Source organism: Zonotrichia leucophrys, chromosome 14, assembly GCF_028769735.1.
Source record: "Zonotrichia leucophrys gambelii isolate GWCS_2022_RI chromosome 14, RI_Zleu_2.0, whole genome shotgun sequence".
NCBI lineage: Eukaryota > Metazoa > Chordata > Aves > Passeriformes > Passerellidae > Zonotrichia > Zonotrichia leucophrys.
In genome coordinates, this window is record NC_088184.1 from 11,077,995 (window position 1) to 11,099,270 (window position 21,276).

The window sequence follows — 21,276 nt, forward strand, 5'->3', positions numbered from 1 at the left end:
AGTTCTGGAAGTACGGCAAAGTGACATATTTCTCACCATGAATTCAAACAAGAAAATTATCATTCAGAATTATATATTTTAGTAGTAAATCAGCTGATCTTCACAGCTAGACAAGCAAGGACAGACAGACCAGCTGATTATCAAATCCAAGCCCCCATAATAACAAACAACGGACACCCAGAAGTGAACGTTACACATGAAGAAAAGTAAAAAATCCTTCAGGCCCTTGCAAGATCAGTGGAAGCTCTGAAGGACAGAACTAAGTACAGCAAAACCACATGATCAACAATCAACAATAAAGACTCTTTTCAATCCTGTTCTTTTATGACAGCAAAAAATTAAGACCTTCAAAGCCGGTATCACAAGATTTTTCCAACATTTACAATATTCCAGTCCTACAATGCAATCATATTTGTACACATCTCAAAGCAAAACACTTTAGGCTCTGTCCTCATCACCCTGTATTAAAACACTCCGTTCCACACACAGTGGAAATCTTCTGTTCAAAAAAACTTTACCAGCACCAATCTGCGCAAAGATTCTTTTGATCTAAATAATAACTGATTCCAAAACTATTTACCAAAAACCATCATGCAAGAACTTCTTTAAAAACTGTTTTAATAGCACTGCCAAAATCCTCTATTCCTAGGCACAGTGTGTTGCAGAAAAACCAGCAAATAATGTATTTGCCTCAATGAAGGCAGAGGGCTTCTGCTTCCAAAGCCACTCACATAAAGAATCTTTGCTTCACTTTCCTACAGAGAGATCCTTTGTAACCTAAAGATATTTGACCACTGTAATCGGTGTCATACATCCATAATAATCACATGTTAATTGCTTACTCCACACTTCTGAAACTGTCACACTGTCTTCCTGAAGTCCTAAATGCTGAGATCCCATTCATCTCATTCCAGCAGCAGCAGAATGCTGCAGCAAAGCCACTCACAGCACTGAGCGTTCAGGTGTCAATCAACATAACCACAGACAACAACTGTCACTAATAAAATATTGCTCTTTGATGAGGAAGCTTTGACTTTCTTCCCATTCTAAGAGTTTACCACCAGTAGGTGGTGTTACTTGAAATGTCAAGTAGGTTTTTTTACTCCCTGCGGATGAAATGCAAAACTCCACCTGCAACACTGGTGTTTAATGCAAAACTGAGGCTCTTCATTCTCTGTAGGGTAAGCTTATTTCCTCCATGTGATTTTGAGCTGAGCAATTTTAAGAAGTAAGAGAATGACAACATATACCTGAAAATTTAAATACAAACAGGCAAAATGGGATCGACTTGAAGGTAGGAAAACTGAAATTTATCTTCTCCGTTTAGCAAATGACCCTTCTCAGATGCTTGATGCCTTCAATCCAATATTTCCCTTTAGATTGCCCAGAGGCTTTTAAAAAACAGCACAAATAACAGAAATAATTGCTTTATATCTATGTAAAATATGCTTCATTGCAATCTGAAAATAAATCTCTTAATTATTGTTCAGCTGAGCTCTAGATTTGAACGGACTATAAAACTTAAAATAACACCAGAGGCAGAAAGGAGGGTGCAATTAGGCAAAATAAAACTGACAAAGACAAGAGAAAGATGTTTGAGTAGTTGTAGCAGAAAAGAAACCAGCAGAAACAGGGTTAATTCTAGCCTTATAAGGCTGTTCAGCAGCACTTCAACTGCACACAAATTAGAGCAACCCTGGGAATCTATAAAGCTTGTTTTATTGCCAAGGACAAGCAGCAAGATCTGCATTTTGCTCTTGTAAACTCTCCTTTATTTAATAAGTTTTAAAGCAGAATAAGACTTTTATATGATTTTTGTTTTTACTGCTGAATCATCAACAGGTGGCACCCACTGCAGCTCTGCACACCTAAAAGCAAGTTTTTTCCGAGAGGACAGTGGAAGTTGGCACATCCATTACGTGTGCACCCAGCAAGGAGCAGCCTGCTGCTGTCTGCAGGAGAACCAGCCCGGGAGAAACGGAATTAAGGTAAAATAAAGTGTTTCACAGCACATAGTTACCTGTAATGCTTTTAATTGCTTGGCTTTTGGCAGCCTTTCAGATGTAATTAAAATCTGACCACCTACGGACCTTTTAAAATCAATTGCTCAGGCTGTTAACTTATCATTTATTGTATTTAAATCTGTTTTACTGCCTTGTTCACAAATAAAAAGGCTGTTACATAAAGACAACAGTTTATATCTGACTTCACAGCTGCTTGAAACAAACACTGAACCTTCTAATGAGCGTAATTTCATATGGATATTTTAGCATGAAGATTTACACGATTAAAATGGTTCAAAACACAGCAACAGGTACTGGGAACTTATACCTGTTTCATTATTAAATACAAGCTCTGGAACCTGTATCTTTATTTAAGTATCTGTAGCTATTTCTGATTATTTGAATACATTGAAGCAAACTCAGAGCTGTATTTCTGACTAAAACTATTCTAACCCTCCTACTCCACCAGTGATCTCCTCTTTCCTCCCGCAGATTGCACACGGGCAGGATTTAAGTCATCAAAATGTGGAAATATGCATGAATTTTACTAGCAAACAATTTTTAAAATATATTTTCATGTAAATAAAAACCAATGGTTTGACAGTAAGATGCAGATTAAAGCAATTTAAAATATTTAAAACTTAGCAAAAATAACTTGATTTGTAATTTCCTTGCTGTTTTGTTTGTTTGGGGTGTTTTTTGTTTGGCTCCTTTTTTTAAATAAACTTCTAGCAATGCTTCAAGTGTATAACATTCAACATTTAGAAGTAAACAAATCTGATAACTGGTTATTTTCCATTACTACCCGGAAGTCAGTGAAAGTTAATAAATCACAACAGAAAACAAACCGAGTATAATAATGTTGGTGTAAATCAATATGCTGCTTGTATTACCTTCATTTCTGAAATCTGCCTTTCCCTCCCACTGAAAGCAGCAGGAACCAACTGCTTTTCATCTCTGTTGCCTTCTCAACCACAGACTCTGCTATTTATTACTCTTACAAGCTGACAAAATAAATATCTATGTATATACATTTAAAAACACAGTTTTCCTATATTAGGTAAAAGTCACTCATTTGATTTCTCTGCATTTATTCAGTTTTTAATACTGAAACCCTGACGGGCACACACAATTTTAACAGACTTACCCTCATGATGGTATTTTGATCTAGAACAAATTTAAATTCTTTTAAGTGAACGTTTGCATGTATATTAGAACATGATATTTTCCACAACCTCGGCTGTGATTGAAGTTAGCAGAAGCTAATGGCACATGGAACAGTGCTGGAATATGAGATTAATCGTTTTCCATTTGCAAATTGCAGGTCCAAGGATGTTCATTGATTATTAAAAGAACAAATGGAGCTAGAATTCCACTGCCTTCCAAGTTGCATGAAGGAATACTGCTGCTGAAAAGCTTTTATTAAAGAGACCCAAGTACCACCATGGTAAAGAGATTCCTACATGATCTTAAGGCATACAGGAACTGCAAATGCTCTCATTTAAAATGTATATAGCATCCTGTAAAACAAATTAGACATTCACTATTTGTAGTATTATATTTCAGTCAGTTTTAGGCCTAATTAATCTGACTTTTAAAGGATTTTAATTTCCTATACAAAAATTTGTATCTTTTTCAATTCCAAACAAAAATGCTTACTAAGAATTCAGTTGAAACCAACCAAAAATCTGATTTTTTAGGTATTGCCATTAAACTGTGAGTACTAACATCTTTTCTGCAGATATTTTAACCATGGAAACTTATTCTGCCTCAGTATCACCTGTTATATGTAACAGCACAACTTTTAACCTGAATGGATCCCATTTGTGCAATGAAAGTATATCCTCTAGATTAGCTGATAAATCAGAACACCAACAATACGTTATTGGCCTTTTCTTATCATGTCTTTACACAATATTCCTTTTCCCTATTGGTTTTGTGGGAAACATTCTGATACTGGTTGTCAACATTAGCTTTCGGGAAAAAATGACAATCCCAGACCTTTACTTCATAAACCTGGCAGTGGCTGATCTCATTCTCGTGGCCGATTCCCTCATTGAGGTCTTTAATCTTGACGAGAAATATTACGATATCACCATCATCTGTACCTTTATGTCTTTGTTCCTTCAGATCAACATGTATAGCAGCATTTTCTTTCTGACATGGATGAGTTTTGACAGATACCTAGCCCTGGCCAAAGTAATGAGGTCCAACTTATTTCGCACTATGCAGCACGCTAGACTGAGCTGTGGGCTCATATGGATGGCATCCATTTCGGCAGCTCTAGTCCCATTTACAGCCGTGCACTTACAGCACACCGGAGAGGTCTATTTCTGTTTTGCAGATGTAAAAGAAATCCAGTGGCTAGAGATAACCCTGGGGTTTATTATCCCCTTTGTGATCATCGGTCTTTGTTACTCATTAATTGTTCGAGTCCTTATAAAAGCACACAAGCACAGGAGTCTCCGGCTGCGGCGACAGAAGGCTCTGCGCATGATTTTCGTTGTTGTCCTGGTTTTCTTTATCTGCTGGCTCCCTGAAAACGTCTTCATTAGCGTCCAGCTTCTCCAGAGGAAAAGCGAGCCCGTCTCCTCAAACAGCCCATCCTTCAGGCATGATTATCCTTTAACAGGACATATTGTGAACCTAGCAGCTTTTTCTAATAGCTGCTTGAACCCCTTAATTTACAGCTTTCTGGGGGAAACCTTCAGAGACAAACTGCGACTGTACATTGAACAGAAAACAAAAATGTCAACATTGCATCGCTTCTGTCAGGCTGCCCTAACGTCTGTCATTCCTGACAGTAATGAGCAATCAGAAGTCTGATTTAGTGGCATTGTAAAGAACATATGACTGTGAAGTTGTGCAAATAGTGAACAAAATGCTTGCTACTAACCGAAAAAAGTGCATTTGTGTGTGTGTATATATATATTGTATCACTCTATTGAGTATTGAAGGTTTATATTCAAAATGTTTTTATGACAAGACTTTAATGTAGAAGAATATGTTTTAGTCAGAGTTATATTTAATTATGAACAGGATTATTAAAAGCTGAGCACTGAAGAAGCTTTATTTTGTATTATACATATATGAATGGCAATATAAGAGAAAATTTTATCAACTTAGGAAGACTCTAGATGTAATCTGATTATCAGAGATGATACTTTGCTGGTGTATATAAGCTACTTCCACTGAAATAATGAAGCTGCCGTAACAGTGAGGAAAAATCATTACAACATATTGATGTGGAGATGCAGAAAACATTGATTTTTTTTTCACCCAAACATGTTAAGATGAATGACTTTGCTTACAAGAAGTACACGGTACTATCGTCACTGTATTCTAGCATGTCTTCCATGATTAAGTTTTTGATCTTAATATAATCAAGCACAGTGATGAGTTTTTGTCTCCTAAATGTAATCTACTGTTTACATCAGTACTTGATCAAAACCAAAATCATCTGTAACTATAGTGCTCATCTCAAAGAACTTCACAGAAGCAAAATGCAGTGCTTCATTCTGTCTTTTAAGGTTTGACCCTGATGATCTCTCTCAGAACAAACATAATTGGCCTTTTTGTCAAAAGTACACCAACATCGTGTACATTCACACCTGCCTTCAGATTTGAGTGCACACTGCACAAAATCTCTTCACATTCCAGAACAAAATGCTGTGATTTTTAAGGAAGTGTCACTTTCTGCAAAAGATACTGTAGATATTGTGTAGATATGGCTTGTAAGAGTGACAGAAACCTCAATTTTTAGGAAGGAAGACCATATGTAATGGAGAGTGTGATTATCAGATCTGAACTTCAAGCACACCCATCCCACCTCCAGAAACCCCCAGCCTTTCAAAATTGTAAGATGCATTTTAGATGCTTTGATCATTTGAAGATTAATTATGCTAAGCAAACAAATGATAGCACCACTTAGTGGAAAACAATAGTGTTTCTTTTCTTCTAGCAAATAATTGGGTTGTAAATCTGATTGATGTTTAGCACAGGTTACTCCTGGACTTGTTCAGAGGAAGCTATAAAGTTCCTAGAGATTAGTGTGCAAGATCATTAAAATATCACTTGCTACATCTCTTAAGTGAACAAACTCATTTCACTTCTGTGCTTATTGACTGAAGCACCAGAACTCAGCAGAATAAGATGTTCTGTCCTATTTTCAAATGTCATATATTAATTAATTAGCACAGTAACAGATTTTAAAGGATTTTTAAATGTAGACCTTTAAAACAATGACTAAAGCTACTAAAGCAATAAAGAAAACAGTGGAAATGATGATTCCATTCATATTTCTCATGAAATATCTTGAGCTTCTTAGTGGAAGCCTTGGCCACAGAAGACTTGACCTATAAACAGAAAGGCCACAAGACGATGATGGCTGAATTTGAAATAGATAGCTGGATATTCCTGCAGCTCCAACAGGAACAGCACTGTTGGAGGCTGAGGCAACTGCAGATTATTTGCAAGTATTCCTAATCACAGTCTAATGAAAAATGTGCTCAGTTCCATCCTCTCTGCACAATACCAAGCAAATCTCCCCTCAAGACAGATGCAAGCAGAGAACAAGTTGCTAAAATACAGTAAGTCATCTCCCACCATTGTGCTGCATCACACACACCCTTTTTCCTCAGTATTTTAGCCACAATTACTCAGGTCCTGTGGACTGCCAATAGACATTACTCACACCAGTAAAGATGGCTATTTCAGACAACACCCAGCTGAAGGAAGGGATAATTGTTTTGGCAATGCAATTCTGAGAAGACAGACACATCTTGAGCTTACAGATTTATTAGGTTTGTGCAATCCTAACACTTGTCATGAATAAAAAACTTATTTGGGGTTGCAGGAATACACTTTCCCAATTGTAGTTGTTGCTTATTTTGGAATTTTAGGAATAAGATCCCTTCCCCTCCTGCCTCCTTCCAATACAAGTCTATGGTAGAAGCCTTTCTGCTACCCCTGCAGAACACAAATCAAGAGAGTCTTTGTGCAGAAGCTTATAATAATAAACAAACAGCAATAGCAAATGCCTGCTCATGCATCCTCCAAAGAGGTTTGTTTCTAAGTGATCTTATTCAGTAATATGCAGTGAAATTTAGGAAAGACCAGATTACTATAGCATTAAGAAAACAATATTTACTCAACCTGAAACAACCTATTGCATGTTCAAAACCAAATTACAAACCTAAAGTACCTGATGGTTTCCCTACTGCTGATATTTTGGAACAGGCTCATGAACTGTGTCTGAAATTACTAAATTTAAACATACTTCTTACTTTAAATGCAAAGCACTCTCCCAGCTGAAAAAACTGCACACTTATTCCCAAAGCTTTTTTTTTTTAAACAGTAACTCTGTACAAAGTAATATTTACAGAAATGTTATACAACTTCCATGTGTTTATGTACACAACATGCTTTCTGCAAGCCAGCATCTTGCAATAACCCTCTGATATGGCTTATCCATGCACCAAAAGGATCTCGCTTGATGTGCCATTTTTTTTAATTTCAAAGAACATAATCACCAGTAAATAAAACATTTTCTAGAGTGTAGAGGAAAAAGGGAATAGGAGCAAGAATTTTTATACAATTCCTTTACTTTTTTACCTCTGGTCTCTCACAAATTGTTTCATTGCTAAGTTGAAGGAAAAGATTCCATATGCCTTTCTAAAACACTGGACTGATGACAACTATGAGATTTAAAAACCTGTTTATCATAGTTGTTTACAATCTTTGCTGTAATATTCCATATAAAGTTTCCAGACATGAAAAGTCTAGCATTAGGAAAAGCTCACAGAAAAGAGGAGAGAGGGAATAATCAAAAAAATCCCTGAAACCATTAACTGCTTTTGAAGATAATATTTTAGCACAAGACTGCCTTGAATGCACAGGGTATAACTGAATATCTAGAAACAAAATAAATGCAAACAGCACAAACTAGCACCAGTCTGGACCTGATGCAACTGAAAGCTCCCCTTAGCTGTGTAAAAAGATACGAGAAAAAGAATTATGTGAGACCTCTTTAACATGTTAAGGAGATGCTGTAACTTTGCATTCTTTTGACAGTTTTGGGAGATACACTAAATACCAACTGTGCAGACACAACATCCACCTCTTAAAAATTCAAAGTCTGTCAGTCTAAAGATAAAGCTTGATTCATTTATGAAGAGCATTACAGCATGGGAGGGCATGTGACAGAGAATTTGAATCAATGAGTCAGGCGATCCCAGATTCTGTGCAAGGCTTTGACACAAGACGGGCAAGATGCAACAAAAGTCACCTCTCCCTTCAAACATTGAAAAAAATTGAGCACAACGTTTTACAAGAAAATGCCTGTAAAATTTCAGACTAAGTATCTGTGTTTCAAACAAAATTCACTGCCTGTACAGTGCAGGCTCTAATCTTTTTTCCAGCCATCAAGTTGTGTTAGAGTATAACTGAATTTTTTCCCGTGTAAGGATTTTGCTGTATTCTCTCAGCTGTTTATTAAGGCTGCAAAAGGGAAAAGGTTGTCTGGACAATTTTAAATGGTTAGGATCGTCACATAAAAAATGTGTTAAAGAGTGGTTTACCGTAAGTAAAAGTAATGTCAAGCTCAACCCTGATTATCATTAATTCCATTGGAACTTGTTTCTGCATAACTAAAAACAAGTGAGTCTATGAAGAAATAGGTTTGAATTTTAATAGCTACTTATGAAGGTGAAGCAATGAATTAATTTGATTTTGATTGAAAACAACGAAGATAAGGCTTGATTTGAATTTAAGGGACAGTGTCTATCCTTCCCTTTCACCCTAAGTCCTACCTCACCCATTCAGACCATCAGCAAACATTGAAAGTTTTCATCACAGAAGAGCACGGGGTCAAATTAATTGTTTATTTGTTCTTTTTTATGGTAAAACAGGAACAACATGTGATGGGGAACAAGCCATTTTTAAGACATGCACACAGAACACCTTTCCCCTATACCCTTAAGCTCTGCTGTCAGGGAGGTTGGAGTACATGCCCTGTGCTGTGTTTCAGGGACACCAGATATGAAAATCTGAACATAGATTATATTTATAATTTAGGTGTTCTTTCTTCAACAGTATTGTCCAAACTATTTATTCCACAGTGACTTTTATTACAATAAACTTTTAACCCTTGGGGGTTTGGGCTTCCTTTTGGACTTCCATCACACAGCAGCGTGACACAGGCAGGAGCTGAGAATAAACAGCTGCATATTGAGCCACCCAAGGTGCCAACACAGGAGCAATGCCCTCTGCAGAATGGGCAGGATCAGCTCTACTTTCAAGTCCCTTTCTTACATGCTACTTCATTTCTTTTACAGAAGTCCACTAAATGCCACTACCAAATATAAAGATGATTGTCTGAGTCTCACACAGTCACATGCACACTTAGGATGGCTTTCGAAACTGTTCAACCTCCACAATAAAAACCATTTTCAAGTTTCCAACCTGTTTTCTCACATTGTTCAAACAGTCTGCTACAGGTATATACAAGACATTTCAAAGTTCTAAATTAACCTACTGAGTTGTTCACCACCAAAAAGTAAAACCCTGTCTTCTCAAAATAAATATTTAATGCAGCAGGGTGAGCCTTTCCAAAGCAGCAGCTTTGCTTACAAGTCCCAGTTCACTTGACCTGCAAGCAAAATCACTGAAGAGATTTAAGACCATTTCAAATTGCATTCAGTGTGTTTTCTGGAAGGACTTTAAAAAACCGTAGGGAGAAAAAAAGACATAGGAGAGAAACAGGAAAATTATTAGGATGTTGTTAAATTATCCTTAGAATTGGAGTTAAGGCGATTTTTACAGAAAGAACTCAGTGGCAGAATTGCCTTATAGTGCTGGAGATAGATTTGTTTTCTGCCTCAGCAGCAGAAATATTTCTGTTCCCAGACATTCCCTCAATAGAAACAGTAACATAATGGCAAATAAGATTTTCTTTCTTTCATTCTCTCTCCATTCAGAACTACAAAAGAGAAATAGCCTGTACCTGACTACAGAAACCTTTTAACTCTTGTGCTCCAGAGTGAAGTGCACACAGCAAACTGAGAAGCAAACCAAGGAAACAGCTCACTGAAACAATTGACAGTATTCCAAATACCCACCTGACAACTGAGTATCAAGGTGGGAAGAAGACACAGACAGTGATGTGTGGGGGAACTTAATTTATAAACTAGGTGGCTTCCAAAGTCAGAATAATTACTTCTGATACTACAAGCTCATTCTCTAGTAGAGTGAGAAACATGACATGCTATTTTCTTATGCTAATTACAGCTGCCTGCTGATGGGTGACACTGTTGGGGTGTCGTGGGATCAGAAGCCCAGCCCTGCTGGCAGAGGTGCTGCTGGAACTGACACAGAGCCCAAACATCCACTGAGCATCCTCAGCCCAAAACAAGGAGTGCATGAGGACCCACGGAAAACTGACCCTGCTGATTTGTGCTCTTCTTGACTCTTACTGTGTGAGACTTTCTGGATCTTGGCCAGAGATTTTATTCCAAAACCTATCAGACCAGGACAGTTGGCTGCTCCTATTCTAAGCTCAAACTAGATCATGACTTAACCTAGACAAATGTAAAGAAGACAACCATAGTTAAAGCAAAGGATGGTAAATTCACAATTTAAAAAACCTCTACTTCACAAGGTTATTAAAAGATGTCTTTGAAGTAAAAGCTTGAAAGCCACAGAACATGGGATTTTCATAATAAAATAGGAAAAACTTTCTATTCCAAAGGTAATTGGAAAAAATAACCAGCCAGTGAGGTGCATGAGAGCTCCTAAGTTCACAAAAAGCCCATGACCAATTTCAATGATCTCTGTATTACAGTTCAGTACAACAGTTCTGTAACCAATTAGTTATTTTTCAAGTGGGTAAGGATTAATCACTCTCCTTTAGGATTCAGTCCACAGCATAAAGGTAGGATGGAATGACAGTACCTAAAAGCATGCATTTTTCACAGATACTTTAGATTTTCTCTTCTCTTCTCTTTACATAACCACTCTGCTCCTTTTTATGCAGCTCTAAGCCCTCAGTACATTCTCTGAACAGCTTTGACATCTTTCAAACTCTGAGATGGTAGGAAAAGCTGTCTGCCCTTATGTATATGCTATTTGCAATAGCCTGCTTTACAGATCCAAATTATTAAGATAATGCTGAGAAATTTAATAAAACACTGGTTGATGATCTTCTGTTTGATGTCCTACAGAACTCCTGTGGGATTCAATTAGAAATAGGTAAATGCATTCAAAGACAGAGTCTGGTTTCCCTGTCAAATACCTTCATGCTTGTACCCTCGATATTTCAGGCAGGTTCTGGAAGTCAAAAGATTAATTTTCTGTTCTAATTACTTGTTGGATGTAACAGACAAGCATTTTCCAAGTATTTATTAATCTGTATGGCTTTGATCTAATACCCACGAGCCATTTTATCTATGCTGTAATTTATTAACATACATAAATATACACTGATTTTCCATGTGGTTCACAATATTGCATAAACACAGAAGGCATTTTGAATGAGAAAACTTCTCATTTCTCATTCATACTACACAAGCAGCCATCACCCCCCTTTTATCTGCACCAAAACATTGGGGTTTTTTTAAATTTTTGAATCTATTTCATCAATACACAAAAAGTCATATTTTATAAAAATCATTATACCAGACTCCCACATTGTTTAAACAAGCAGCAGTGTTTCATCAAGGACAGAGCTGATTTTTAGAATAAGCATAATTTAAATATCCAAATCTGTGCCATTTTAGGTTTTTTGAACCAATTAACATTAACAAAACAGTAGTAAGAGCAATAAAGAGGAAGTAACAAACCCACAAGGATCAGGCCTGCATTAACACATTATGCTATACACACTTCCAAGTTTCAAGCCCTGTCAAGAATAATTGCCTTTGAATGCCTATTTCTCTGTTCTTTATCCTGTATCAGAATGCAGCAAACAAGCCCACAAGCTAATTTCTTGCCAAGTGAATGCATTTTGCAAATTCAAACATGTTAACAGGACTTCTTTTTAACTAAAGCTACATGCATTTTGAGGTTTTGTGCCAAGTTTTCCATATTCAACAATTTGGGCCTTTTCCAGCAATTTTCATTGATGATGCCTCTCTCTGTGAGGAGCTAGAAGTCCTCAATACAGAACCAGAATAAAATCATTGAAAAAGGGCAGAAAACAGTGTTCTCACTGGACTGGAGCTGGCTGACACAGTCAAGCAGATCTTCAACAACTGAACACTCAACAAATTCAACCCACAAGTGGGATCCTGTCCTGAATTTCAATTTTATTAAGATATTTGCAGTTAAGGCAGGAAAGCAAGGATTTATACTGGAAATCCAACAAGAGCCATCAAGGAAGGTCTCACCAGCAAGCAAAGAATGAGGGCTGAGAGGAAACAGCAAGAACGTGCTCCAAGCAGAGAAGGAAGAATCTCCCCTCTTAACAGCAAAGAAGGGACAGTTCTGTTTCACCACCAAACTCCCCATCAATTTAATACCCTGGCTTTATTAATAAAAGTAGGGAATTAACTTTGAATGGAGACAGATTAAGGCAAATACCCCGAATTAGCATGAAACTCTTGTTGGCTAATATGTAATGAAGAATGCACAATTCCTCTAAACACAAGTAAGAAATACACCACATATTGTTTATACCAAACACAGTTGGGGACGTGAGCCTTTCGCCTGGGAAAACCATCTTCAAAGTAGCAACTGTTTTCCCAGCTGTGAATACTCTTTCCTGGGAAATCTATTCGTACCATTACAAAAATAATTTTCAAAGGAATGTGAAATTATTCAGCCTAATCTATGCATATCCATATTTCAGACACAATTCTGTACCTTCTTAGACATGTCTGTTTACAGAAGGCCTCCTATTCTCTATAAACACTACATGGGTGTCACAATTAAATTTACCCCCTTTTTTAAATAAATAAATGTATGGTTAATTTAATAAAATAATTGGAAGCAACTCAATCAATATTCAGATGAAGAAGTGCTAGCAGGAAACAAATGTTTCAGTCCCATAACCAGCTGCCCTCAAAGTTTGTTGTTTTGTGGTCAGTTGTTTTTTTAAATTTTCCTAATTTGAGAAATATTGCATAGATAAGAAAGCAGATAAACCAAACAAGATGTCACAGAGTAAGCCATAACTGCCACATGGATTTAGAGCTTTGTAATTATTTCCTATAACTATCAGAAGGCCACCATACAGAGAGGCACTGAGAGACAGTGGGCCAGCAAACTTGTCTTTGTGCAAGTAAAAAACCCCAAACAAATAACCCAAAAATAAACATTCAACTGAAAGGTAGCCCAAAGCAAAGAGAAATAGGCCCAATATTTTAATTACAGACTGACAAAACCCAGCACAATAACATCCATCCTGACATTTAACTTGGCCACTTTGAGAAACAGCTCCCATTCCCCCTTTATCTCTGGGAAACTGCTTTCTGCTGATGTATCCTTCCATCAAGGCACAGGGGGAGATGGAGGGATGGGGGAAGATGAAAGATTATGTCATCTTCTCTTCATAATATGGACAAGACTCTATTTGCATATTAAAAATATTTTAAAATTGGTCCAAAAAACCCAGTATGAGACAAGGTTTTTATTTTAGGGCATTATGCTAAATAAAATAACTCTTCAGAATTTATTTCCTTTTTTTTCTTTGACTATTTTAATATTTAATATTTAATTTTAATATTTAAGATTTTTACATATTCCTTGAACAAAAATCAATAACCTCAGATAACGCTAATGCTTACAACAGAGGATGAAGCAAGTACAGCAAAACGAACAAGTGCAGGAAGAGGGGACAGGGGAATTGCAATGCAGTTTCCAAAATATACTTTTAATGTATATAAAATACAGTTAATATTGGTAGCCTGGTAATCAGAAAAAAATCCTGCAACATCACACTAAGTTGTTAACTTCATGGCATTTTTTTAGGATGGGAAAATATAAACCAAGTTATTTTGATGGCTACAAGATAAGCTTCCCATTAATTAGAAAAATAAATTAAGAGAACAATAAAGGATTACTGAGTTTGTTTGCAAATCATCCACAACTCATTATTTCAAGAACAGGCTTTGGGATGAATTAGTGGGTTGTCAAACAAATAAATACACTGTCTGATGATAGCTTTACAGTATCTGCTGGATCAGTGCGCACCAATGTCTGGTTTGCATTCATTAAACATTCAAATTACTACCCCAGTTACCTGATTACAAGCAGCATTAGAGATCATATCAAAGTAGCATTCCCAGTTATTCCACCAAGCTCATGCCCAAAATGTTTATCTCCACAGCTTAAACATAATTTTAAAGGGTTTTCCAACCAGTGATTTTAAAGAATCTTTTTTTTGTGGCTTGCTTTGCAGTTTAAGTATTCTATATTGCTCTTTATGATAACTTCCAAAACACCAAACAGAAAAACCCTTTCTTTACAAATTTTGCCTTTTTCCATTTAGTAAACAAATCTTACTGTTTGGGCACCTGCACACTTTGATGAAAGAAACATTATGAGCTACTTGTTTATTTGCCATTGTTTGTAGTATCTGTATGGAATCTCAGAAATTAAATTCCTTTCCCACTGATCTTGCCTTTATCTGAGGAAAACGTTGATTCCTCCTCCTCCAAGCACTTGCAATGCTGGAGATAACAAGGAATTAGAAGGAAACACCCACTGGCTGTATGAGCATTACCTCAAGTACCCTTCAACCATGAACAAGGTGATTTGATTTATAAAGATCGATCTTCCCTTAGTCATCGTCATTTTCCTTGAAGTTACAACATTCACTAGACTAAATTGGGAAGGAACAGGAAATTAATATTGTTTTCTATGGATTACGAATTTTGAATCTTGCCCAATAGATGTTCTGTTCTGAAAGAATTTCCTACTGTTCTGCAGAAAGCCAGCAGCTCTGCAAACAGCACTGCAGCAATGAGGGCTGCCCATAAATGACAAATCCTTTGACACAGTGAGAACTCACTCTGGGCAGAACTCAAACAGCCCAGGGAAACAAAGCTGCCACTCATTGTCCCCTACCTACAGAGCTGCACCTGGCAGGACTGCTGCTCCAGAAAGATTTGTGCCATTGGGGCAGATATAAGTCTGAAGAAATCCACAATCAGAAGCAAAACAGGGGTAATTGCAAAGAAACACTCCTAAGGGTTCTGTTATTTCAAGATGACACATTAACAATATTGCAATCTTCTTAAATTTTTTTTCCAGAGAACTGAAACAAAACTAACTTGTCAGAAAAGATCCGTCAGACAGTTGTTACCTAAGAAGCCAATAGTCAACTTCAAACACCAGTCTAGATAGCACATTTTAAATCTCTTTTCATCGTACCCATGTTGCAGTGTGAAAGGAAAAACTTAAACACTCTGATAGAGGTCTGCTTAGATCCCATCTGGGGAATTAGCCTTGTTCATTAACAGCCCATTTCCATTTCATCAACATATAAGTATGTTAGCATGTAAGGTAACATTCAACATGTAAGTATGTTAGCAAACTATAAATGTCATTATTAAAAAGGTAAAACTTCTGTCTAGTGATTAAAAAAAAAAAATCTGTTTAATATGTGTGATTGTTCCAAGTAGGTAAATAGAACAGTAACATTAGGAGAATCAGTCAGAAAAACCTGAAAGGCTGAATTAAGTTTTTAAACTTATTTAAACTCCAAAACTCAGCTCCACTAGAGATGTCTTATTTACAGCTGTGTGGTTCTAAGATCACTCACGAAAGCATTCATATTGGGCTTGAATTGCTTATTGCTATTTAGTGTAAACAGAAGAAATTGAGTAGATGAAAATCAATAAAACATCAAGATTACTGTGAAAGGTCAAGCTGTTCCAAGGAAAAATGCCTGAGTCTAAGGCTGGTGAGAATTTTTGAAATAAATTTCTTGAAGGAATGATCAGTGTACACTAAATCCAGCCACTGAAAACACACCTCAACCTGCCTCCAGCTCTGTAACAAAATCAATTAGACATTTGTATTTCCCACTTTGGAGATTAAATTTGTTGTACTAGAATTGAAAAAAAAAAAAAAAAGTAAATCACAGGAACATGACTTAATGAACCAGTGAAACTTCTGTCCCACCAAAAACTCTGACTTCTTTCTGCCACACATGAGACTCCTTAGGAAAAACTGGAGCCCTCCCATCCTTACTTTCAGAATGCCAGGAAGAGTTTTCTTTAATTCAGTTACTGCATTAAAAATCAATCACAGCTCATCAGAATGCAGGCACCATGAGTCAGAATTCCTGTAGATCTAGCAAAATTCCAGCTTATTTTAAAGTAACAGAAATCAAACTAAGTAAAGGTGCAGAATAAACCTCCTCAGCAGTTGCCTAACTTTTGCTCCAAATTTCTTACTTGGAACCATTCACTGACTGAGCACAGCCCCAGAGATCCTCCTGATCTTCCTGTTCCCACAGAGCAGTTTTACCTTGTTCTCTGTTACACTTTCCACGCTGACAAGATTTGATGACCAAAATCCCTTTAAAGCAAAAATGCCAGTGTGCCTTAACCAAGCATTTCACACAAAGCTGGGAGTACTTACACTGAGTAACCACCAAACTGCCAAGCAATTAACTTTTTAACCACTTCTAAAGTAAAACTGTTTAAGATCTGCCTCATATTTTTCATTCTCAACAGTTATTTCAAAAATAAAATAAAAAAGAAGTGCTCTATTAACTTAGACGTTCCTCTATCAACAGTTACAGTTTATAAAGCTGATGCCAAGAAGTGGTTTGTCATGGACCTTTTATGGCATTCCCTAAAACTCACTATATACATGTTCAAGCCACCCACTGGCATCAACTTTTATGATTCCAAGAACTGTTGTGCTTAGTGGTGCTCCCTAACAGCATTAAGGATTCCTCTTTCCTTTACTCTTTGCTCTTTCTTTCACAGTCCTGCAGTCTGCACAGCCCTCAAAACTCTTCTGTGTTCTGAGAACTGAACACTGGACATCAGATGGTCCAAAACGGCCCCACTAGCCAGGACTTGAAGCCCACCTTGGCTGTTTGGCAGTTTTACATGAAATTACAGATTGTCACAGGCAATAAAATTCTCATTTTGACATTTCAATTTCACACTGTTTTGTCCTGGAAAATTATTTTCACTCAATTATAGCACAGCAAATCCACAGTCTGTAATATAAAGGAAAAGAAAAACATTCTCTCTTGTGAAGCTATAAAGACAAAATTTCCTATTCTTGCTTTGACAAAGATGTATTTTTTTCTTACTTAGGAACATTTCTGCTGAGTTCAAAAGTGTACAGACCTCTGAACAGCTTCTGCCAATAGAGCGGCATTTTTATATTAAGTTTCCCAAACTCTAAATGCAATACTTAGAGACACTTATGAATGCAAAGGATCTTCAAATATGTTCTTGCCAATGAGTTGAAATAAAGTCTAATAACAAAATAAGTACTAATTTTTAGCTATATGAGCTCAATTGAACTACATATGTCATGACAGAGGAAGTAAGACGCAGTTTTCACATATACTTTATGCTAGGCCAGGAAGCATAAGAGAATTGAGACCATGGCTTCTTGAGGTGATCCTCGAGAACTCCTGAGGAAAAAAACCTGCTTTCCCTCTCTACTTCTTGAATTGCTTTACAGTTCCTTGATCCTCATTCCACAGTAACCACTAAGAATATCAGAACTGAATTGTCCTTGAAATACGCATAATTTCCACGACTTAAAAATCACAACAAACAAACTACAACAATAAAAAAACAACAACTCCCAATAAAACCCTTCCAACTCCAAGTTCCTACTTAAGTAACATACTGAGACTGCTAATTTTATTCTCATAAGATAATTCTTAAAACTTTCAGGAATACAGAGAGACTGCTGACACCTCCTGGCCACTTGACATTCTGTCCAAAAACCAGGAGAACTTCCAAGAAAACATCTTTCATGTTTTCCCAGGCACCCAGAATCACATGAAGGCTGAAGCTGCACCAAGACTGCCATATGACAGCTCCTCACTTGGTTCACCTTTTACCCACATCCAATCTCTCTTTTTCACAGAAACACCCAAAACAAACAGAGATCACCTCTCTGCCTGCTGTGATTGCACACAGATTCTGCTTAATTTATCACTTCCTTTTAGCTTTCACTCTAGGAATACTGCATCCAAGGAATCACTGCAATTGAATCCAACTCATGTTCAGAACAGAATCTACAGCAACAATAAAACCACTTTGCATTGAATTAAAGAGCCAAACCTGCAGCTTTTGCTTCTTCTTCTTCTTTGGTTTGGTTTCCAATTCCAGCTCATCCTTTTGGGCCACATCTTCCTTCAGCTTTTTTCTTTTTTCTGCCTTCTTTTCTTTTTTTTCCACGATCATTTTTGGCATTCTAAAATGCTGTTCTGTAACAGAAACCACCAAACTGCAGTTAGAACCTTTATAATATTAAATATCAGTTTCATATACAGACAGTATAACTATAACTACACTGGTATGGTAATTATTTGTGACTACTTAAACATGAAATGTATGTCTGCACTGAAATTGGATTCATTTTGGAGAATTTTCATGTTTCCTTTAGGAATATATTGTAGTTAAGGTACTGTAAAACTCAAATGTCAATCCCCTGTAGGAATCCCCACACCTTTTATCCTCTGAGGCCCTGTTGTGGAAAATGCCTCAGTGATATTCCTGGTAGGAATTCCCCATAATTTAGGCTGTGCTTTGTGCAGGTTAGAACACACCAGAGTGAACTGTTTGATCAACTGCCTACTTCAGATAACACCCCATCATCTCAAAATACATTCACATGACTGTTAATAATCTCATTAATATGCACATGTGTGCACTCATAAGCAAAATGTAAGGCTATTTGATTGCTAAAGAGTTTTAAACCATTAGTTCTGGTTAAACTGCAAGTTTTTCTGTTTTCCTATAGGTTAAAACGGGGTAAAGCTCTTCTTGAAGAATTATCTCACTGGCTTTATCTTCAATTTTAGACTGAAATGAGGGAGAACATGACAGGAGTTGCAGACCACACTCTGAGAGCAGGTCAAGTTGTAACTCCGTAGTGTTTCTCTGCCAGAGCGCCTGATTTAAGTGGCCTTCCCCAGGTATCCCAACATTGTCAGTTTCAGCGTCACTTTCAGTGTCCATTTCAGCGTCAGTTTCACTACACAGGCAAATATCGCTCAATCACAAACATTTACCTTGAAATATTCACTGAAATACAAAACAACCCACGCGCCCCACATCAATAGAACCGAAGCTGCCAAAGGAGAGGTTCGGCACCGCCGGGATAGCGGAGCCAGGCCTGGCACGTGGGAGGCACAGCCGTGCCCGGCCCGGGAGGGCACCCAGCCCACAGCCAGCCCTGCACTGGGGGCCGGCTCCGCTCCCCAGCCTGGATGCGCTTCCCAATGCAAACCCTCCTCCTCATATCCCAACGCGAACCCTCCCTCACAACCCAACACACACACCCGGGCACGCCGCAGCCCCCTCAGCCACCGCCGCGCATGTGGCCAGGCCGGACCGAGCCTCCCCGCCCCTCCCGCAGCTCCGTGCGGGCAGAGGGACCCCCGGAGAAGCCGCCGCCACCCCCGAGGGGACCCGGGGCTGCGCCCCCCGCCCATCCCACACGCACCTCCCGCAGCCGCTGTCCCGGCACATTCAACTGAGCCGCACGCTTGGCGCCGCCGCCCGCCCCCTACCTCTCATTGGCTGTGCGAGGAGAATGGCGGCATCTGGTTGGCTGCTGACATGTCGATCATCCCGCTAGCCAATAGGAAGCAGCGCTTGGAATTAAAGTGCTCATCAGGAACACGTGTGCCGCGGAACGCTCCGCCGGCTCCTGGCGGCGCGGATGACGTCATCGTCCCGCGCCGAGCTCCGCCTGTGGCCCCGCCCTTAGGCCGGGGAGAGTGCCGGGATCGGGACCGAGCCGGGCCTGGCCGGGATCCGCCCCCATCCGGACAGGGACATACCGGGGCCTGGCACGGATCGTCCCGTGTCCTGGCCGGGATCCGCCCGCATCCTGACAGGGACCCATCTGCACCCTGCTGGGACCCCCCATGTCCTGGCAGGGATCGGCCGGGATCCCCCCTCACCGTGCCTGGGACCCCTCCGCTGCGGACACACTGAGGTGTGGCTCTCTGGAGAACGGCTCTCTGATCCCTTCGAGCCTGCAGATCTAAAGGCTCCAGATCCTAAAAGATCCTGTGGTGTGAGACACCCCTGTCCCGATGGGGTCTGGTGCAATGTGTGGGAAGAGGCCAAGGGTGTGCTTTGACAGATGGAGAAAACACCTCCGAGGACAATTTCCAAGAAGCAAATTGGTTTCCATGTTTTCATTTTCTATAAATACCCCATGCACAAACTTTTCCAAGTCCCCTTAGTGATTTAAAGGCCAGAGTTTTTACCACATACACACACCTAGATGACACGTTATTTTTCAGGACAACCTGAGACAAGGCTGTTGTTTCCCTTTGCTTGGAGCCCAGCATCCCTGAGATGCTGGCTGTGGGATCAGATTCTGCTGGCAAACACATCCCTGTACATTGCAGGCACTGGTGGGAAGGGACAACCTGTGCTTTCCTCCTCCTCCTCCCCACAGCGAGGTGTCCTGCCCCCAGCCATCCCTGCTGGGCTGGGACAGCCTCTCTCCCCTGGGCCGTGTCCTCACACCACGGTCAGACCCTGGAATTCCCTTCCCAAAGCACCACCGGGGTGCATGGCATGGTTTGGGAATGGGTGCTGGTTAGAAATTCTACTCAAAAAATATAAAATGTATATGAAATATAGCAGCGTGCTAGGGCTGAGTTAGGGTGTTGGTACACGGGATAATCAGAGGGTGGTGGTACCTAAAACTAAAGCTGTAATTTGAGCTTTTGCTCCAATGTTAGACTTCCTAAAATAGATTGTGTTATTGCATATCCTATTGTGACATCCTGTGGTTGAACACAGTATTACAGATACCATCAAATCACAATCTTGGCTGCAGGATTGCAAAAAATTAGATTATGTGGAGTGCTCAGTGTAACTCATATCTATTTTACATGTTCAGTTTGGCCAAGTAGGTGTGATGATCTTCAAAAACTTGTCCAGGATGAGAAATCACACTGGGTCAAACATAAATATGGGATAGCACAGATACTTTTTCTGAAGAAATGACATCTGTCCTTTCTTAGGAAAGGCCTATGACTCAAGGTGTTGGATTGTTTATGTGCTGTCCCTGTGAAGCACCATAAATCCACTTTTCCTCCTCAGGC

The 21,276-nt window shown here is 38.8% G+C and overlaps 2 protein-coding genes across 5 annotated transcripts in view; one reads left to right on the forward strand and one right to left on the reverse strand.

Annotated features, from left to right (window-relative positions):
- The window catches only part of C14H7orf50 (chromosome 14 C7orf50 homolog), a 120,330-nt gene extending 100,483 nt beyond the window's left edge, over positions 1-19,847 (reverse strand). Inside the window, exons 1-2 of one of the 4 annotated variants that reach the window (XM_064726115.1) lie at positions 19,489-19,620; positions 18,266-18,411 (exon numbers count right to left, since the gene is read on the reverse strand). In XM_064726115.1, the coding sequence (XP_064582185.1) occupies positions 18,266-18,397 (132 nt within the window). In that variant the 5' untranslated portion in view covers positions 18,398-18,411; positions 19,489-19,620. Of the gene's footprint in view, positions 1-18,265; positions 18,412-18,653; positions 18,758-19,488; positions 19,621-19,652 lie in introns of those variants that run through there. The other 3 variants (XM_064726116.1, XM_064726113.1, XM_064726114.1) reach the window with 3 other exon arrangements.
- GPER1 (G protein-coupled estrogen receptor 1) lies at positions 1,191-6,806 on the forward strand. The gene is made up of 3 exons (XM_064726324.1): positions 1,191-1,294; positions 1,843-1,988; positions 3,328-6,806. Exon 3 carries the CDS (start codon positions 3,756-3,758, stop codon positions 4,827-4,829), a length of 1,074 nt encoding a protein of 357 aa, XP_064582394.1. The 5' UTR covers positions 1,191-1,294; positions 1,843-1,988; positions 3,328-3,755; the 3' UTR covers positions 4,830-6,806.
- Positions 19,848-21,276: the final 1,429 nt, after the last annotated feature.

Coding starts and splice junctions, on each gene's coding strand:
- GPER1 (XM_064726324.1), top strand. CDS start 3,756: ATGGAAACTTATTCTGCCTCAGTATCACCTGTTATATGTAACAGCACA.